Source organism: Protopterus annectens, chromosome 16.part0 (assembly GCF_019279795.1).
Source record: "Protopterus annectens isolate FY-2018-M chromosome 16.part0, PAN1.0, whole genome shotgun sequence".
NCBI classification, from domain to species: domain Eukaryota; kingdom Metazoa; phylum Chordata; order Ceratodontiformes; family Protopteridae; genus Protopterus; species Protopterus annectens.
The window spans coordinates 26,381,032-26,397,500 of record NC_056750.1 but is presented as its reverse complement, the minus strand read 5'-3'; the positions used below and the strand labels follow the sequence as shown (position 1 = coordinate 26,397,500).

Sequence of the window (16,469 nt, the reverse complement as noted above, 5' to 3'; positions counted from 1 at the left end):
CAGAGGCGATCTTTGCTTAACAAATAAGGCCATGTCAAACCCAGAGCTGTTGGACATGCTACACTTAAAGAAATCCCAATCCCTCAGAGCCACACGCTCCAGGGATCTAAACCTTGTCATCACAATAAACAAAACATGCTGGAGGGATAGGTTCCTGACCCAGAGACTCCCCAGACTCTGGAATAGATTGCCCATACATGTCAAGCAGAGTGCCTCTTTGGTCCTCTTCAAAAGGAACCTTGACGATTGGATGGGAGAAAGGAAATTCACCCCGGGGATCACGTCAGTTGCCCTGCTAGACAGGGGTCCAGGGAAGTAAATAGTGTGGGAATAAATAGCCAGGGAATTGTTATGGCTAGGCTTGTATAGGCCCTAGGGCTGATAGCCTAGTACAAACCTATGAACCTATGAACATATGAAAGAATTTGAAACAACACTTTGAAAATAACCCACCCTACAGGAATTCAAAAATGAGAAAATGTGGGTTATGTAGAACATGTAAATTTATTAATGATGGTCCCTATGTTATGATACACAATTTTAACAGATCTATTAGATGCCCAGGACATGTCAATTGTAATACCAAGATGGTGGTATACTTAGCAACCTGTTTATCATGTCCAGCGTACTATGTAGGTAAAACTATAAGGAAGTTAAGAGAGCGTATAATGGAACACAATAGAGATATCAAAAACAAGAAGACAACAAGTTCCCTATACCTACATAGTACAAAATGTCTGGATTTTAAAAGGTTCATATTTTTTGTAATCGATAGGATCTCAGACAATATGAATAAAGAAGGAGATGTGAATAACTTACTGGAAACAAGGGAATGTTCATGGCAACTCAGACTTAATGCCAGCAACACACCTGGCATTAATGAACACATCTCCATTTCTAGTATTTTAAAATACAAATCATATTGTATCTAAACAAGTTTTCAAATTCATTAAGGATGAACTTCATTTTATTAGGTATATTAAACCAAATAAAAGGAGTACACATACAAATCAACACAACAATATACAAAAATTGTATTATCTATTCAAAGATTGCATATTTACAATTCTAACTGAACATATATATATTTTTTAACAATTTTAATTTTAGTTTTTAGTATTAGTACTCTTAATTACATATATATATATATTTTTATAAAGACATATTTATTAACTATCAACTATTAATTATCAACTATTAACTATTATAAACACACTTTTGTTCAGTTTATTAGTCTTGTATAACAACTGACTAGACACAGGAACGTTGACTGGATTAATTTTAGTACAAGACTGTTTTATTCAATATTTTATTGTATATTAAGGAGGCGTTGTATTGTTTAATTAATTATTTTATTAATTTATTCAATTAATTGTTGGAATTTTAACTTGATTGGAGTGGAAATGTGATTGTATAGAGATTGGTTTGCTTTGTAATAAAAGAAAAGGCTTTCATTGTTTTTTTACTCTGATGAAACCCACGGACTGGATGGGTGAAAGCGCTTAGTGTGTTATTACAGAACTTGTAATTAAACGGTGCTACCAATTTACGGACTACTTTGGCATTTTTTCATCTTCCTATCTCTGTTGCTTTTTTTAAAGGTGTATCACTATATTAAATGGGTTTAATATAGCAAGACAGCTTTAAAAAAAGCAGCAGAGATTCTCCGTTGCTTTTTTTAAAGCTGTCTTGCTATGTTAAACTCCTTTAACATAGCGAGAGAGTTTTTAAAAAGCAACGAAGATCTTGCTTTCTCCGTTGCTTCCGCCCACAGCTCTGATGTACTGTGTAAGCATATGCATGCGCAGTACATCAGAACTTCCACGGAATACCAGACAGCTGCGGAAGGGCAGCAAGGAGGCATTATACAATGCCATTATTTAAGAAAAGTAATTATTTTTTTTCTTAAACAATGTCATTGTATAATAGCAATAACCCACTTCTGGGTGTGAGTAATGCTGGATTTACCCACGGTTGTCTTTGTTTGGCCACTCGGGCTTCACCCTCGTGACCAAACCACACCAACCGTGGGTAAATCCAGCATTACCCACACCCAGTCCTGGGTTATTGCTATAGTAATCCAGTCAATGTGACTGTTAAGCACCTTTTCTGTAACATGAACAGAATGGTTTGGAGGGAAAGGTACATCTTGCAGAGGGTACCACTGCTGTGGAACAAAACATCCACATAAAACAAAATTCATCTATATCCATATGCAACCACAACATCCATCTATGGATGGGAAGCAGAAAATTTACCCCAGGACTGGCTCCATTCTGCTAATGAACAGAGACAGCTCTTAAATGCTTTATCACATATATGGGTACCCTCAAATTATCTATGGTATGATCTCAGTTATTCTTGGTAGGGCTAATATGTAATAATCAACCATGGGATGGGAAAGCCAATCTATAACCAAATGGGATAGGTTATTTTGAACACAAAAAGTGAAACTTGTTAGGCTTAAAATGGCTTTCAAGGGTAGCTAGCCTAGTACTTATCTATGAACCTATAAGTACCGTACAGATAACTGGCTAAACAAAAAGAACCGAAAACAATAAGTTAATAGTATGTCGATATGGCTACATTTCTTTCTCTCCTGGGCTGAGCTTTGACACCCTTGGGCTTTGCCCACAGGAATAAACTGGGCCAGTAATGAGTAAATCTTGTTATAACTCCTGCCTCTCCAGGGCATTATTCCTATATTAATATATCACATAAAACACTTAGTACCAAAGAAAGTGAATGATAAAAACTAAGTAGAAATATCTGAGTGTGTTAAAACTGTACAATTAATCAAATAATTCCAGAGCTGTAGTAGTGCCTGTTGGACACTGAAAAACATTTACAGCAGACATAAGCTTGTTTTATTTCACCTCTCTTTCTCCGTCACCTTACAAAGAGATGTATATATATATATATATATATATATATATATATATATATATATGTATATATATATAGATATATGGGTCTACTTCAGAAGACTGAAAAAACAAAAGACTGAATCTCAAAATACTGAAAACACTTTTAATGCAGGGGGCTGCTCCCCCCACACCCCCTGCTAATTATATATACCAACTCCAAGATCGCACAACAGTTGAGAAGGGGCAAATGCCATCATTATTTTGAGTTTTCAGTATTTTGAGATTCTGAAGTAGACCTGATATATAAATATAAAGATATAGATAGATATACAGTTATAGCTGTAGATAGCGCAAGAGCTCAGATAGAACAAGAAGCAACTTTTAAATAACCCTAAAAAATTGCATTGAATCCAGTAAAGAAAAAAATGAAGCAAGACGAATGTCCACTCAGTTCCATACAAGGTATACAGGGTTCATTTCTGGGAAGCTGTCCACTCAGTTCCATACAGGTTATACAGGGTTCATTTCTGGGAAGCTGTCCACTCAGTTCCATACAGGGTATACAGGGTTCATTTTTGGGAAGCTGAAAGAAGATATTTTGGATTCCTATCTATGAAATGGATTCATAACCTTAACTTTTTTATAAAATTTATTTTTCTGTCCTACCTACTTAGCCATATGACCCATCCCACTGCCTTACTGATCAGTCTGTTCCCCTTTCCAAGCTGGTCACAGTCAGCGCTTGTTGGAGAAAGAGCTGACCATTGCTGGCCTGTCAAACTGACTGGCTTGTTATTTTGCTGTATGTTTTTCTTTGCTGTACCCTTTACTTACTGCAGTGGAGCACACTCAAGGCATGCATTAGAGCTACCCTGCTTTGCAGACATGCTTATGCCCTCCCAATGCCACATTGATAGACTTATTGTGCATGGTTCCATAACAGTATATGACTTGTGAGCTATCAACCATCACTAGGTGTCATTCTTAGAACAGGGTCTGCACAAATCCTCCTCCTGAGGAAGGCAAGCATGTAGCTTCTGCTCACTCATTTCTCCTTCCTTCAGGAGGCTATTCCAGCTTGAAAGCCATTATTTAAACCTGTGTCATTTGAGGCATAATCAGACCTTCATCCATATATATCACAAGACCTCAAACACCTTTAACAAGGCCACAGAGCGTGATATCTGCAGCTGATTATATCTGCTGTATTATAAAGAGTCAATATTGTGATCCAGCAAGTCCATCACCTATGGAAAAAATCTCTTCCTTTTTGTATTCAGAACTTTTACTGACATTAAAAGTAAAGTTTCATAAATGACATTTAAAAATACTTACCAGAGCGGGGAGCTCAGGCATCATGTTGAGCCTTGGCATGCAGGTCTGAAGCAAACTATGACCAATGACGTCTGAGTTTTTCTGTGCAGGTAAATATCTCCTTATTCCAAAAATGCCTCAGTAATAGCTCAGGATAATACCTACCTACCCACGTGATGCACACAGACTGTGGTATCACAGATTAGTACTTAATTTACTTCAAGCTCTTTGTATTTAGCAGCAGTGTCCAAATCCAAGTGTCCATAAAATGATCTACCACTGAGTACCTTTGTCATTGGCAACATCCTGCACCAGTGTATATGTTATGTAAGACAAAGTGAGATGTATGCATTAAGCAAATAACTTTCTTCCTTCAATTATACTAATTAAGCATTGTGGTTGCAACCGGATTTGTACATTTTAGCCACATGCACATCAAGTTTGCCATTTGGAGTGCCTTACTAAACCTAATAACAGACATAACCAAACATAAACATGTCTATAATTGTAAACTGCATATATCATATCATAATGTGCTGAATATAAGATTGGTTTCACACTTTCATATTTGTAAATGACAATGACAGAATGTTTTTTTTTAACAGATGTGTTATGAGTTTCACTAATTATACAATTATAGAGCCACAGACAAACCTTAAATATGTTACACAACAAACTTCTTTAATACCTCCCTATCAAACCTTAAGACACAGAAAATGCGAAAAAATATCTTTCATTTATAAAATGCATTCTCAGAAATGCTGTGGTTTGCTAGCTTGTTTTCTATTAAAAAATAATTCTTGTGTATTATAAATATGGTTTGAATATTGCACTGAGCTTTTACTGGAAGAATTCCAATATTCAAGAAAATCATATTAGTTTAGTTTCAGTGTGTGCGAGTCTGTTTCTATAGATATATGTATGTATGTATAAAGAAGAGCAATCCCAAACCATTGACAGAACAAACTATATTAAAATGTTAATGCATACTATTCGCAGACAGACGTCTATCTACATATACTATCTCTACACCACTTCTGCACTACCAGTATCAGACAGCGTGGTTGGCTATTTCACAAATTACTCTACAACTACAGCAGACTAACAGTGAATGCAAACATGTAAGCGATAGCTACTCTCTATGGTTATTCTATGCCTTTAGATCATCTCACTACACTTTTACTGCATCGCACCTGTCTGCTGGCTCTGGAGTGGGCTAGGGGCTGTGGCATCATTCCTGCTGATACGGGTAACCTGTGACACTATGAGGGGAGAAATTATAGGAAGTGCTCAGAGTCAAAAATACAACAGTTAAATAAAATCAGACACATCAAGTACAGTATAGGTGAGTAACTAAGGACTGGAGGCATTTCCTTTTGCTAGGGACCCCTTACATTTGTCACAAACATCTAGTCGTGGAAAACTAAACATGAGCAAAACTGTGGAAAAACTGTTGAACGTTGGATAGACATCTAAGGACAGTTACAGATAACATCACATTAAAATATGAGAAAAATAAATAACGAAATGCAGACAGCTTCCAATCTTGCTTAAACAAATTTAAAATTATTTGTGACTGTTTTTATGAGTCTTACATACTTGACTAATCATTTCTTGCTCATAGATTATTTATAGATAATATGTTTGGAACACTGTTAGCCCATTTGGTATCCTACATTTTGGCTGGAATCTAATTTTATGATTGATTACATTCCATAAGACTCCACAATGATTTTGCTGTTCTACAGGTTTTCTTTTTTACAACATTAAAATGGTCGTCAAAGATATTGTCTGTCCATTTTTTTATTTCTTAGAAGTTAGAAAAACATATGAAAATGGAGTTATACCTGACGTCTGCTTTGTGTCAGTTGTATCATAATAGTAAAATATTATGTTTTCTTTCTGTAAAAAAAATAAAAGAAATGCTAAGAAACAAACAAAAACAAAAACAATCTTTTTTGAGGTGCTGTTCCAGGGTAGCAAAGATGAGCCTTTCTTCTGAAAAAGAATCACTGACCAAATGTGTCAGCAGTGACCCTGACCCCCCACCCCACTGCCATGCAGCAGTATGAAGAGAACAGCACTGTTACACTAAATAGGAGTCCCACACTGTGACTGCGCCCCTGTAATATAACATGACTAACGTACATTCTGTATAAGTCACACTGTGAATGCAGTGTGTTATCTGAGCTTCAGCAAATACCATGTGAAACTTTCTAGAACTTCCCTGGCAGGGTCTATATGGTGCTGTGGTAGGGTGAATGAAAGGCTCATGGTATTTGTGACGGTGTAGCATGGATTCACTATGGGAGCCACATGTGTACAAGTATGTTATAGATCAGTGAATATAGCGTGGAAACAAAACAAGTAACGTGGACTACAAATACATATAGACTGCAGGAGATAAAATAGAAGATTGAGGCACATAGTGTCTTAGACATTATTTGTACACATTTGCACGTGTGCACATGCATGCACACACACACACACACACACACACACACACACACACACACACACACACACACACACACACACACACACACACACACACACACACACAGCTAAATATATACACTTGCACATACTGGTATGGTCACTGATGGCTCCATAATGTTCAGGTGCCTCTTCAGTTGTCTTTGAATTCTAAGGGATGACCACTGTCAATGGATGCAAGGCCAAGCGAGGGCATACAGTGCATACACTAGTGCCCTAAGACAACCAAACATCACTATGTGACTGAAAACATGACCCACATCTTCGACTTGGGGACATACCTTATTATTGTGGGAAATAACCATTGATATTAACTCAAAAGAAACAGCCACCACAGGCCACCAATTTGAACAATACTCTTTATTAGGTAAAAGCCAAGTTAAGCGCTTTCATTCCCTAACATCACTTGGGACTTCATCAGAACAAAGAACCATCCTACTTTACCAATTAAAATACCTTATTCAATGAACCAATCACATTCCAATTAAAAGCAATTAAAACAATTGAAATTCTTTAACCCTCAATATGTTTAAGTTTCAATAAGCAGTTAATACTAGTGTATTCATTCAGCCCAGGATACACAAAAGCATTTAGCCTTAGTTGCCATTTTAATTCACATAATTCAAAATGTTCAGGTAAAAATTTTCCTTGAATATCGGGGACAAGCTGTTGTATCACCAAGAAACCAAATGCATGTTCCTTATACTCAGTAATATGTTTATATAAAGCATCATATTGTTTACCATTTTTAATGTCCAACACGTTTGTATATTTTTTTCTTTTGAGTTTATCCTGAGTTTTCATAGTGCTTTCTGGTTATATAACCATTAATATTACTTATGGTTTGCATCAGTGCACACCTGACTTTTCAGGTGTGCTGCACCTATTCATTCTTAGTCCCTGGATTACAGAAGCAGCACCACATTTTGGACCCTGTCTGTTAAAAGGAACAGCTGCTTTGAGCAGTTTACTGTGGCACAGTACCTTGAATGTGTTGGAATGTGTGGATAGTTGGAGGAGACATCTCCAAGGAGTAACCATTTTACAACTCTGCCCCAAACCGTTAAGCTGCAAGACTTTTACTTAATGAGATTTAGTAACATAATGGAGTTTCATTACAAGTGCTCAGTGTATTATGACATCTGTCATTGTAATCAGCAGATAACAAATCCCTTCTATGGACAGAGTTAAGCTACACGGTGCAAAAATAAGGCAAAGGGGATCGTGGAATACCCAAGATATGCGTGGTGTGTATGAAAGACAATCATACACAACTTACAGTGTAGCTGGGTGACCATTTGAAATGTCAAGACCCACTAGAATGAGTCCTGAAATGCAGAGACTGAATGACCAAAAGAATTGACTTACATATACTTAGCCCGAGATGTCATTACTCAGAATATTCCTCTTGGCAATCTCAGAGTTGGTATAAATAAGTTCAGAGGAGGTGCGGGGGGGGGGTCCTCCCGACAAAAAGAAATTTTAAGAGAAAAGTGATTTTTGAGATTCACTTTCTCTGGTTTTTCAGTCTTTTTTTCAGCTTTTCAGCACTCTGCATTTTGAGTGCCAACATCCCAATAGGGAGCCATGTAACTGTTGAAAAATCAAGACATGTGGCACCATGTAACTGCTGAAAAACCATGACATGTGGCACCATGTAACTGCTGAAAACCATGACATGTGGCACCACATAACTGCTGAAAAATCATGACAGGTGGCACCATGTAACTGCTGAAAAAACATGACATGTGGCATCAGAATGCAGAGACCACAGAAGCCGGTATGATGTGGCATTCCTGTTTACTTTACAATGGTGATGCTAATATACTGACAGCAAGCCAAACTACAAATCAGAAAATCTGTAATACATAATAGCAGGCAACAGAGATGAGAAAAAGAGAAACCACAGAACAAAACAAACTCCCCTGAACTTTAGCCCAAGTAATAGATGCTTACCATAGTCACCAGTGCACAACACACTCAGCAACTAGCACCTAGATAAAACAGTAGCTACTAAGTCAGCAAAAGTAAATAAATAACTCACAAAAGAATATCATAAACCAAAACAGTGAAAACATCATGAAAGGCTTAGGAACCTACTTGCTTATTGCTTGGACACTTTTGGTTGCTTATTTGGATCGCTGGCATGTGGTCTCCATGGTGGCATGCATAATTGTAAAGATATGCACCACTACTTTTAACTTGTACCATCTTTGGGCATTTTGACTCTGCTGCTTTTTTTGGAATTTGATTTACAATTTGAACTGTCCCACAAGCCTTACATAGTTCCTTATTTGCATATATTAACAAGGTAATTCATAACCCTTTCTGTGAAATCATTTATGCAGAAACATCATTAGCAAGTTCAGGGTATGTCTTACTCAGAACACAATTATTTTGGAATCCAGTCCTGAACTTAACTTATAGTTAAGCCGAATAATTATATAGAATATGCCCACCCCCCAAACGTCAGTTTTTCAAACAGAAATATGTAAGAATTAAAAGGGCTGACAGTGTTCCATTTTGTGGTTTCAGATCCTTTTTTAATGTAAAATTACAACTTTTCTGCATGGGCATGTCGCTGAAAACAAAAATAAGGTTATCTACAGACATATCTCAAATAAGTTAGGTTCAAAGGACAGCAGTACATAATTTGTTAGCCATTATTCATTTTAAATTATTGAACTCTTTTATACTTTTTGTTGTTTTTACGCACTGTATTAAATTTTGGCTCAAGTGATAATTATGTTATGAAAGGAAAATCATTTCAGAGAATGACAAAAATACTTGCAAAAGACTCAGTAGAAATAAATCTTGTGATGTACTTACTGCCAAAAGCCTGTCCCGCAGCTGAGCCTAGGAGCAGAAAAGCAAACAAGAAACAGTGTATTAAAATCTGTAGTGCATTTTTCATATCAATGACAAAGTCACAAAAAATAAAAATGTATGTTCATTGTCAGGGACAGTGATAGAAAGGGAGGGAGTCACACAGTAGAATCTACATTTATTTCTGCAAAGTCTGGTTATAAGAGAATGAATTGCATCTATTGAAATATCCTGATTAAAAACACAGAAGCAGTACCATGTCATACTTTAAATATAACACAGAAGAGTACAAAGAGTTTCTGTCATCTTTTTTTCTCGCTGTGGTATTCATTAGGTATGATCATTAGCAGAATGAACAGTTGCATTAAAAAATGCTGCAGGAGTTAAGAAATACGTAATAAGTGGTACCTTGCTATGGTTAGCTAGATAGTGCTGTGCATAATGACCATGCTCTGTTCTGTCTTCTCATTAAAAGGGATGTCCAAGTAAATGCGTAATCTGGACTAGCAGTGCATCAGAGCTTTTACACAGGACATGAGCTATTGTTTGATTTAGCCTTCCTTTGTCTTTTGAATGACAGTGCAAAGATTATTCAAACTGGTTTTCAGCATATTTTACACTAAATGCAACATTGGCTTAAAAATCCATTGCATGTTATGAAATGGCCTAGGCAAACCTGCATAGCACTCATTTGTAGACAGACATTTTATACTGTACTGTGCTACAGTGTCATGCAACATAGCACAGTAAAGCAGCTGTTGTGCTGTGATGGAGAGATCACAATGCTTTGTGTACTATGTACTCCTGTATGCAGTTCATAAAGAACAAAGGACATTTGTACACCACCATTAAAGGCCACAATCCATGTCTATGACTCATGGTCCCGATGTGGTGTGTACATACTACACTGTGTGTGTTTTTTATACCCCACTGTACACAATGTTTGTCAGTATCAGGGTTCATGAACCCATTTTTAAATGCTAAAACCTTCCTTAACTGAGAGAGTGTTTTAACATTTTTGAATTTCATTGCTGTGCTGCTGTAGTTGACATGACAAACTATTTGAGAGACACTCAGAAGTAATTTGTGATATCAGTTTGTAACATTCAGCACACAATCATTACAGGCCTTCCAGGAATAAAACATACACCTGTTAATCTAGATAATTTTCTTTTTTTCCGAGAAGAAAGGGCAGAAAATCCTGTCCTTAGAAAGACCAAACCTGGCAGTGCATTGGTGTAAATATAAGTGGGAGAAGTGCTGACTGGTGCAACATTCTATAGATGAGGATGTATATGAAGACACACACACACACACACACACACACACACACACACACACACACACACACACACACACACACACACACACACACACACACACACACACAGGTCACCAGCCTCAGTGACTCCAGATAAATATAAAAGATACAATCTGTACGGTAGAAGCACTATTGCTGTCTAAACCAGCTTCTCATAAGTCATGTCACACAACAAATTGAGCACCATCAGGTTCCAGATTTGTGTTCTGCTTGTTGACCACTTGTTCTTTTTATGCACACCTCTCAATTGTCCAGATTTTCATAGAATGTCCAGATTTTTGCCTCATATTTTTGGTCTTTTCTTCATAAAACTTGCAGTATTCTGGCAACTCACTGAGGACAGAAGTCAGTAAATGACATACACTTGAGTTTCAGACTTCATATCCTCAAGAACAAGCATGCTAGCACAAATCCTATTTTTCTAGCAACCGCCTAAATGTATAAGCACAATATTTAAAATTTGTCCCTATTTTTGGCCCTTTGTCCACCATTATTTTAGGCTTTATCCAGATTTCTTACGTTAAGAGTTTAAGAAGTATGCATGGCTTCATTGCTTATTTCTGTCATACGTCATCAACAAAGACATACAAACAGACAGACTCACATTTATATGTGAGCATGTGAGCAGACATACACACACACACACACACAAAAACATCTGACAGACAGGTCTACATAAACCCTATAAATTTACCCAAAGACACCTGTTGTAAATAGATCTCCATATTACTTGAAAGTTTCATTGGGTAGTGTAGTACTAAAGAAAGAAAGAAAGAAATATAGACAGAATGCTGAAATAATGAATAAATATGACATACAGACCTTACTAGCAGTAACCAGTCAGTCTGAGAAAGCACAAAACAATCGATTAGGAAGACAATCTGTCCATCTTGTACTTACCATAAAGTATATTGCCAGTATATTATACTGCATGCATTTCAAGCAATCTTGATAAAATATACTATTCAAAGGCATGAAAAATGGCAACTGATCAAAGTATGACCATGGAATTATATACTGTAATAACTGTTAAGATTGCTGGGCTATATGTGCTTTGCAGTGTGAATACAGTGCATGCATAGGTATCTGATGCTTCCCAACACAAGCAGATCATAAGGAAGCAATATCTACAGACTGCATTTTTTATATTACCATTTGTAAGGTGGGGCAACATGTAACCACTAGTTACTTCTTGGCACCGATTCCCCTTGCAAAAAGTATAATGGAAAACACAACTTAGAGGCTACACACATTTACTGTTAATTTTGTTTAAACAGATAAGCAAATAAACTGTAACTGTACAGTGTTGCAATTATTAGCCTTGTTGCCTCACAGCAGGAGGTTCTCTGGTTCGATTCTCAGTTGAGGTGCCTTCTGTGTGCAGTCTGCATGTCTTCCCTGTATTCAGATGGGTTTTATCTGGGTGCTCCAGTCTCCTCACAAAGACTGCATAAGGTGGATTGCCCATAGATGTGAACATGTGCATGTATGATACAGAAGAAGACCCGGCAACCTACAACCTACTTCCTCTTCCCCCTTGCCCTTAAACTCTACAGGTAGCAGGGACTTCCAATGGAGGGCACTCTAGAACTTGGTTGCAACTCATAGGAAAGTAAGCAAGCAAGCCGTTATATTAAATTTGCTGCACTCCATCTGGGGAGTCAATCACTAAGTAGCAACTATGATGCTACTGCAAAGTTTCTTATTTGTGTTGTGTTTGCAGAGTGTTATAATGTTTACAACAATTGCCACTACAGTTATTTACAGGAATGTTGGAAGAGTGGCACACCATGAAAATAGTGTGGCAGACTGTATGTTTGAGGGGGTCCATGGGTGATGATCTTTTAGTATAGTCAACATTTGATTTAGGCTATTGTCAACAAGACAAAGTAGAAACTCACAAATATAAACCTTACATGGCCCCCAAGGTTAGTTGACATACTACATTCATAGAAAGTGAATCAAGAAAGGTGCCAAAACAATGAAGACAGAATATTCACCTACCTTGCAAAAAACAAACAAACAAACAAAAAAAAAAAAAAAAAGAAACGACTCTTCTTTCTCTAGGTCATTCTAGAAACATATCAATGCACTAATGAATGTTTCACTTGTCAATGGCAAACTGAGGGATTTGATGCTGGAAAATCAAAACACTGTGGGTTCTACTCACACATCAGGTACTTGGAGTCACTTTTCCAATATTGGCACTGTGTATCAGCAGAAGGGGGTGTTGCATTCCTGAGTGTGTTATTATTTAGGTAAGACATTAAAGGTCCGAGCTGCCTGATCTGCTGGTAGCTCAGGTGGATGTAAAAGATCCCACTGCCTTTATTGAAAAAAAATGTGTTTTGTCAATTAAGTAATTGTTTGCAATACAATATGTACATTTTATACACATCTTTTTACAATATGAACAAAATGACAAATTTCACCAGTGTTACTTTAATTTCACCATTTCTCTGGTGTCCTAGCCAAACTTTCCCTAGTCATTACAAATATAACCGCTAGTCTCCCCGAGATTAAGTTGTAGGGCTAGTTGGAATAACCTGGATAATAAAAGCATAATACAGATAAATAAACAAAAAAATAAGGTAAGTGAGTGAGTAAATAAATAAATGATGACATCAACAGGTCTTGATGACAGAACAAAGTGAATCATCATATATTTTTTAAAAGCTTTTTCTTGCTTGAATATTTTACCTATTGAATCCCAGTTGACATCGACTACATTACAAATCCATGCATGCTTCATTATCTATCCATCCATACATATATTGTCATTCTATATTTTATCTAATTCAAAGGGCATAGGGAGCCAGAATCTATCCCGGGAAGCAACAGGGAAAAGGCAGCAAGCAATCCTAAGCACCAAACAAAAATAACTTTATAACATGCATTGTAAACCAAAACAATACTGAAAACCACCATGACACCTTCAGATAGATGAACTGTTTAATCATGAACCTTAAGCACTTTTGTCCACTCTGTAAGTCAGAACTTCATCAGAATAAACCAATACACTTTACGTTCACTTAAATAATTGAAGATTTCACATTGCATGTCACATGACTAACACAATGATTTGATTGAATGAATGACCTATACCGGCATTTTACGTGGGGTGACTTTCTACGGGGTAATGTAATTGGTAAATGCACACATTGCCACTCGCAGAGTCCTCAATATGCGGGTCCCATGAAAATAGGTAGTAGGCCCCTCATAATGTATATACTGTGGATCTGTGGCTGACGCCCCCCATCTGAAGCCCAGACAGTGGTGAACATAATGTAGAACCCCACACCGTCACAGACAAGAAACATTATTGAACATGAGTTCTGAAGGTCCACTTCTGCTGTTTGGATACATCTGTTGTCACACTGCAGTGTGCTCCAGAGGCCTGCCACTAGATATCTGTGGTCTGTGCCACACTGCATAACATAATGCTTTGACAGCAATTACAATGTACTGACACTGTGGCACTGCAGGATGCACCTGTGGCATCACTGTAGGTGTCAGATGAGGAGTCGTCAAAGGAATCAGCTACAGGAGTACCATATGTGTGGCAAAGATGGACAAAATACATCATAACACTGGCAAAAAGGCATCATCTAGTCCACACCTATAGGCCATGACAAGGACAGCACAGATGCAATAATACACCCAGGGCATGCAGTACAGGGAACTGATTGGCCACTGTATACATAAAACATTACCATACCCACCCGAGATCAGAGGAGTGGGCAAGGCACAGTCATCATCAGGTGAGGTGGGGTATGGTGACACTAACATAGGTGGAAGAATTATGGATGGTGGATGTCAAAGTCACGCACAATGCTAGGAGATTGAGGGAGTCAGGGATCATACATTCTGGCAATGAGGTGGAGTTTCCATGTGTGGCACTCTGGCTAAGTGTACCTTGTGGTGCTGCAGTGTCAGGACTGGAAATGTCCTTAACAAAGGATGATATACCATGTCACAGGCATGTGCAAGAATGTCACTGTGGTCCTTTCTATTGATGATTCACTAAAATGTCAGCATCTGTGACTAGGTCAAACTGCATGGGTAGATATTTCTTGGTGTAGGGCTTCAGGGGAGTGTGATAGCAATGAAATGCAGGACTCACATCCATAAGACTGTCCATGATTAGAGGCAGAAACAGCCATGGGCAGAGTACACAGTGAAGCTGCTTTTATAACAGTGTACCATCTATGAAAGCCTGGTGTGGGATCATGCAATGGGCATCTGTCTCCTTGCATGGCCATGCTGGCCACTTGCCCATATCTTTTGACTGCATCAATGTCTACTAACTAGGCCACCAGGGCTCTCAACAGGTGTATCTGCTGCAGGTCCCTGTATACCATGTCACTCTGCATGCATTGCAGGATGTCCTGCAGTCTCTGCAGTGACTGTATTTCCTCACGAAGTTCACTCAGCACATTCAGCATTTCTGATGTGGCTTGATTAATGCCAGACTGTGCCTGGATCACTGACCTGCACATCCACTGACTAACGAGAATGGTGATAGCCAGGTCAGCAATTGTCCTGGAGGCATGACAGCTCTCTGATGCCATCTGTGGTAGTGACACCATTGTAGCTCTGGTGGGGCTAACATGGATGAGATATCCAGCACAGAATACAGAGGATGCTAGAGGTTCATTTTACCCCTCCACCACCATCTCAGCAGTGGATAATACAAGCGAACCATCCCCTATAAGCACTGCTGATAGTGCCTCTGTGTCATCAGATGATGTGCATGGTGCCAACACTGTCACTCACCACTGACCAGCTGAGATCAGCATATTCTGACCTATAGTGCTGGAGTCTCTCCCACTGGAATCTGTGAATACATACAGACAACATACCCATGGAAATGCTGGATCATATATGTGACTCCCACAAATATATGGCACACAGACCGCTACATGTCAATCGTATACATAACCTGTGGATACATGCATAGCTTGTGCAGTTTGTTGCTGTTGCAGTCCTGATGTCACTGGATGACAGATATGCTCACAAATTTGTCTGAGTTAATCATTCAAAATTGCAAATCAGTGTCCTACCATAATGTGCGATGCTGATAATAATGTGGTGTATCCGCTACAGAAACATCTTTAGCTCAGTTCCCACATCTAAGCCACCACCAGTAATGAGGGTTCTCCTACATTCCTCAGTGAAGGATACCAGGAATTTCTCCACCTTTGTGATGAGCACCTGTATTGGTCTCCCACCCCTTGGGTCTGTTTGTTTCTGACAATTTCCTGTGCATTCGTCTTGGCATACAGTAACTAATCAGTGATCATGTGACTTATCTGTCTTGTCCAGTTATGGCTACCCACTATATTTATGTCATGCACCAGTGCCTGCCACATCTGGTCTCAGAAGGCCTTAACGGTTTTACCCTTCTCAGGGATACATATGTCTGCAAACCATGTGTATGTAGGGTCTATAGTTGCACCTCCACCTCTGGTGAGGTGAATCTTTCCAGACACTTCCATTCCTTTGGTCTAATGGCAAGACATGTATACCTGTGAGTTACACATGAAGACCAGTATATGTAATGCATGAACATGCATGCCAGCTGACAGCTATCTCAGTATTGCCCCACCTACCTTTTGGTGGCTACAGCCTTGTGTGCAAATACC

General features: G+C 38.3%; 1 protein-coding gene across 1 annotated transcript in view; it reads right to left on the bottom strand.

Annotated features, from left to right (window-relative positions):
* NTNG2 (netrin G2) overlaps nucleotides 1-16,469 on the bottom strand; it is a 1,345,571-nt gene that overhangs the window by 355,698 nt on the left and 973,404 nt on the right. The window contains exon 5 of the mRNA XM_044058624.1: nucleotides 9,507-9,533. Within this exon, the coding sequence (XP_043914559.1) occupies nucleotides 9,507-9,533 (27 nt within the window). The remainder of the gene's footprint in view (nucleotides 1-9,506; nucleotides 9,534-16,469) is intronic.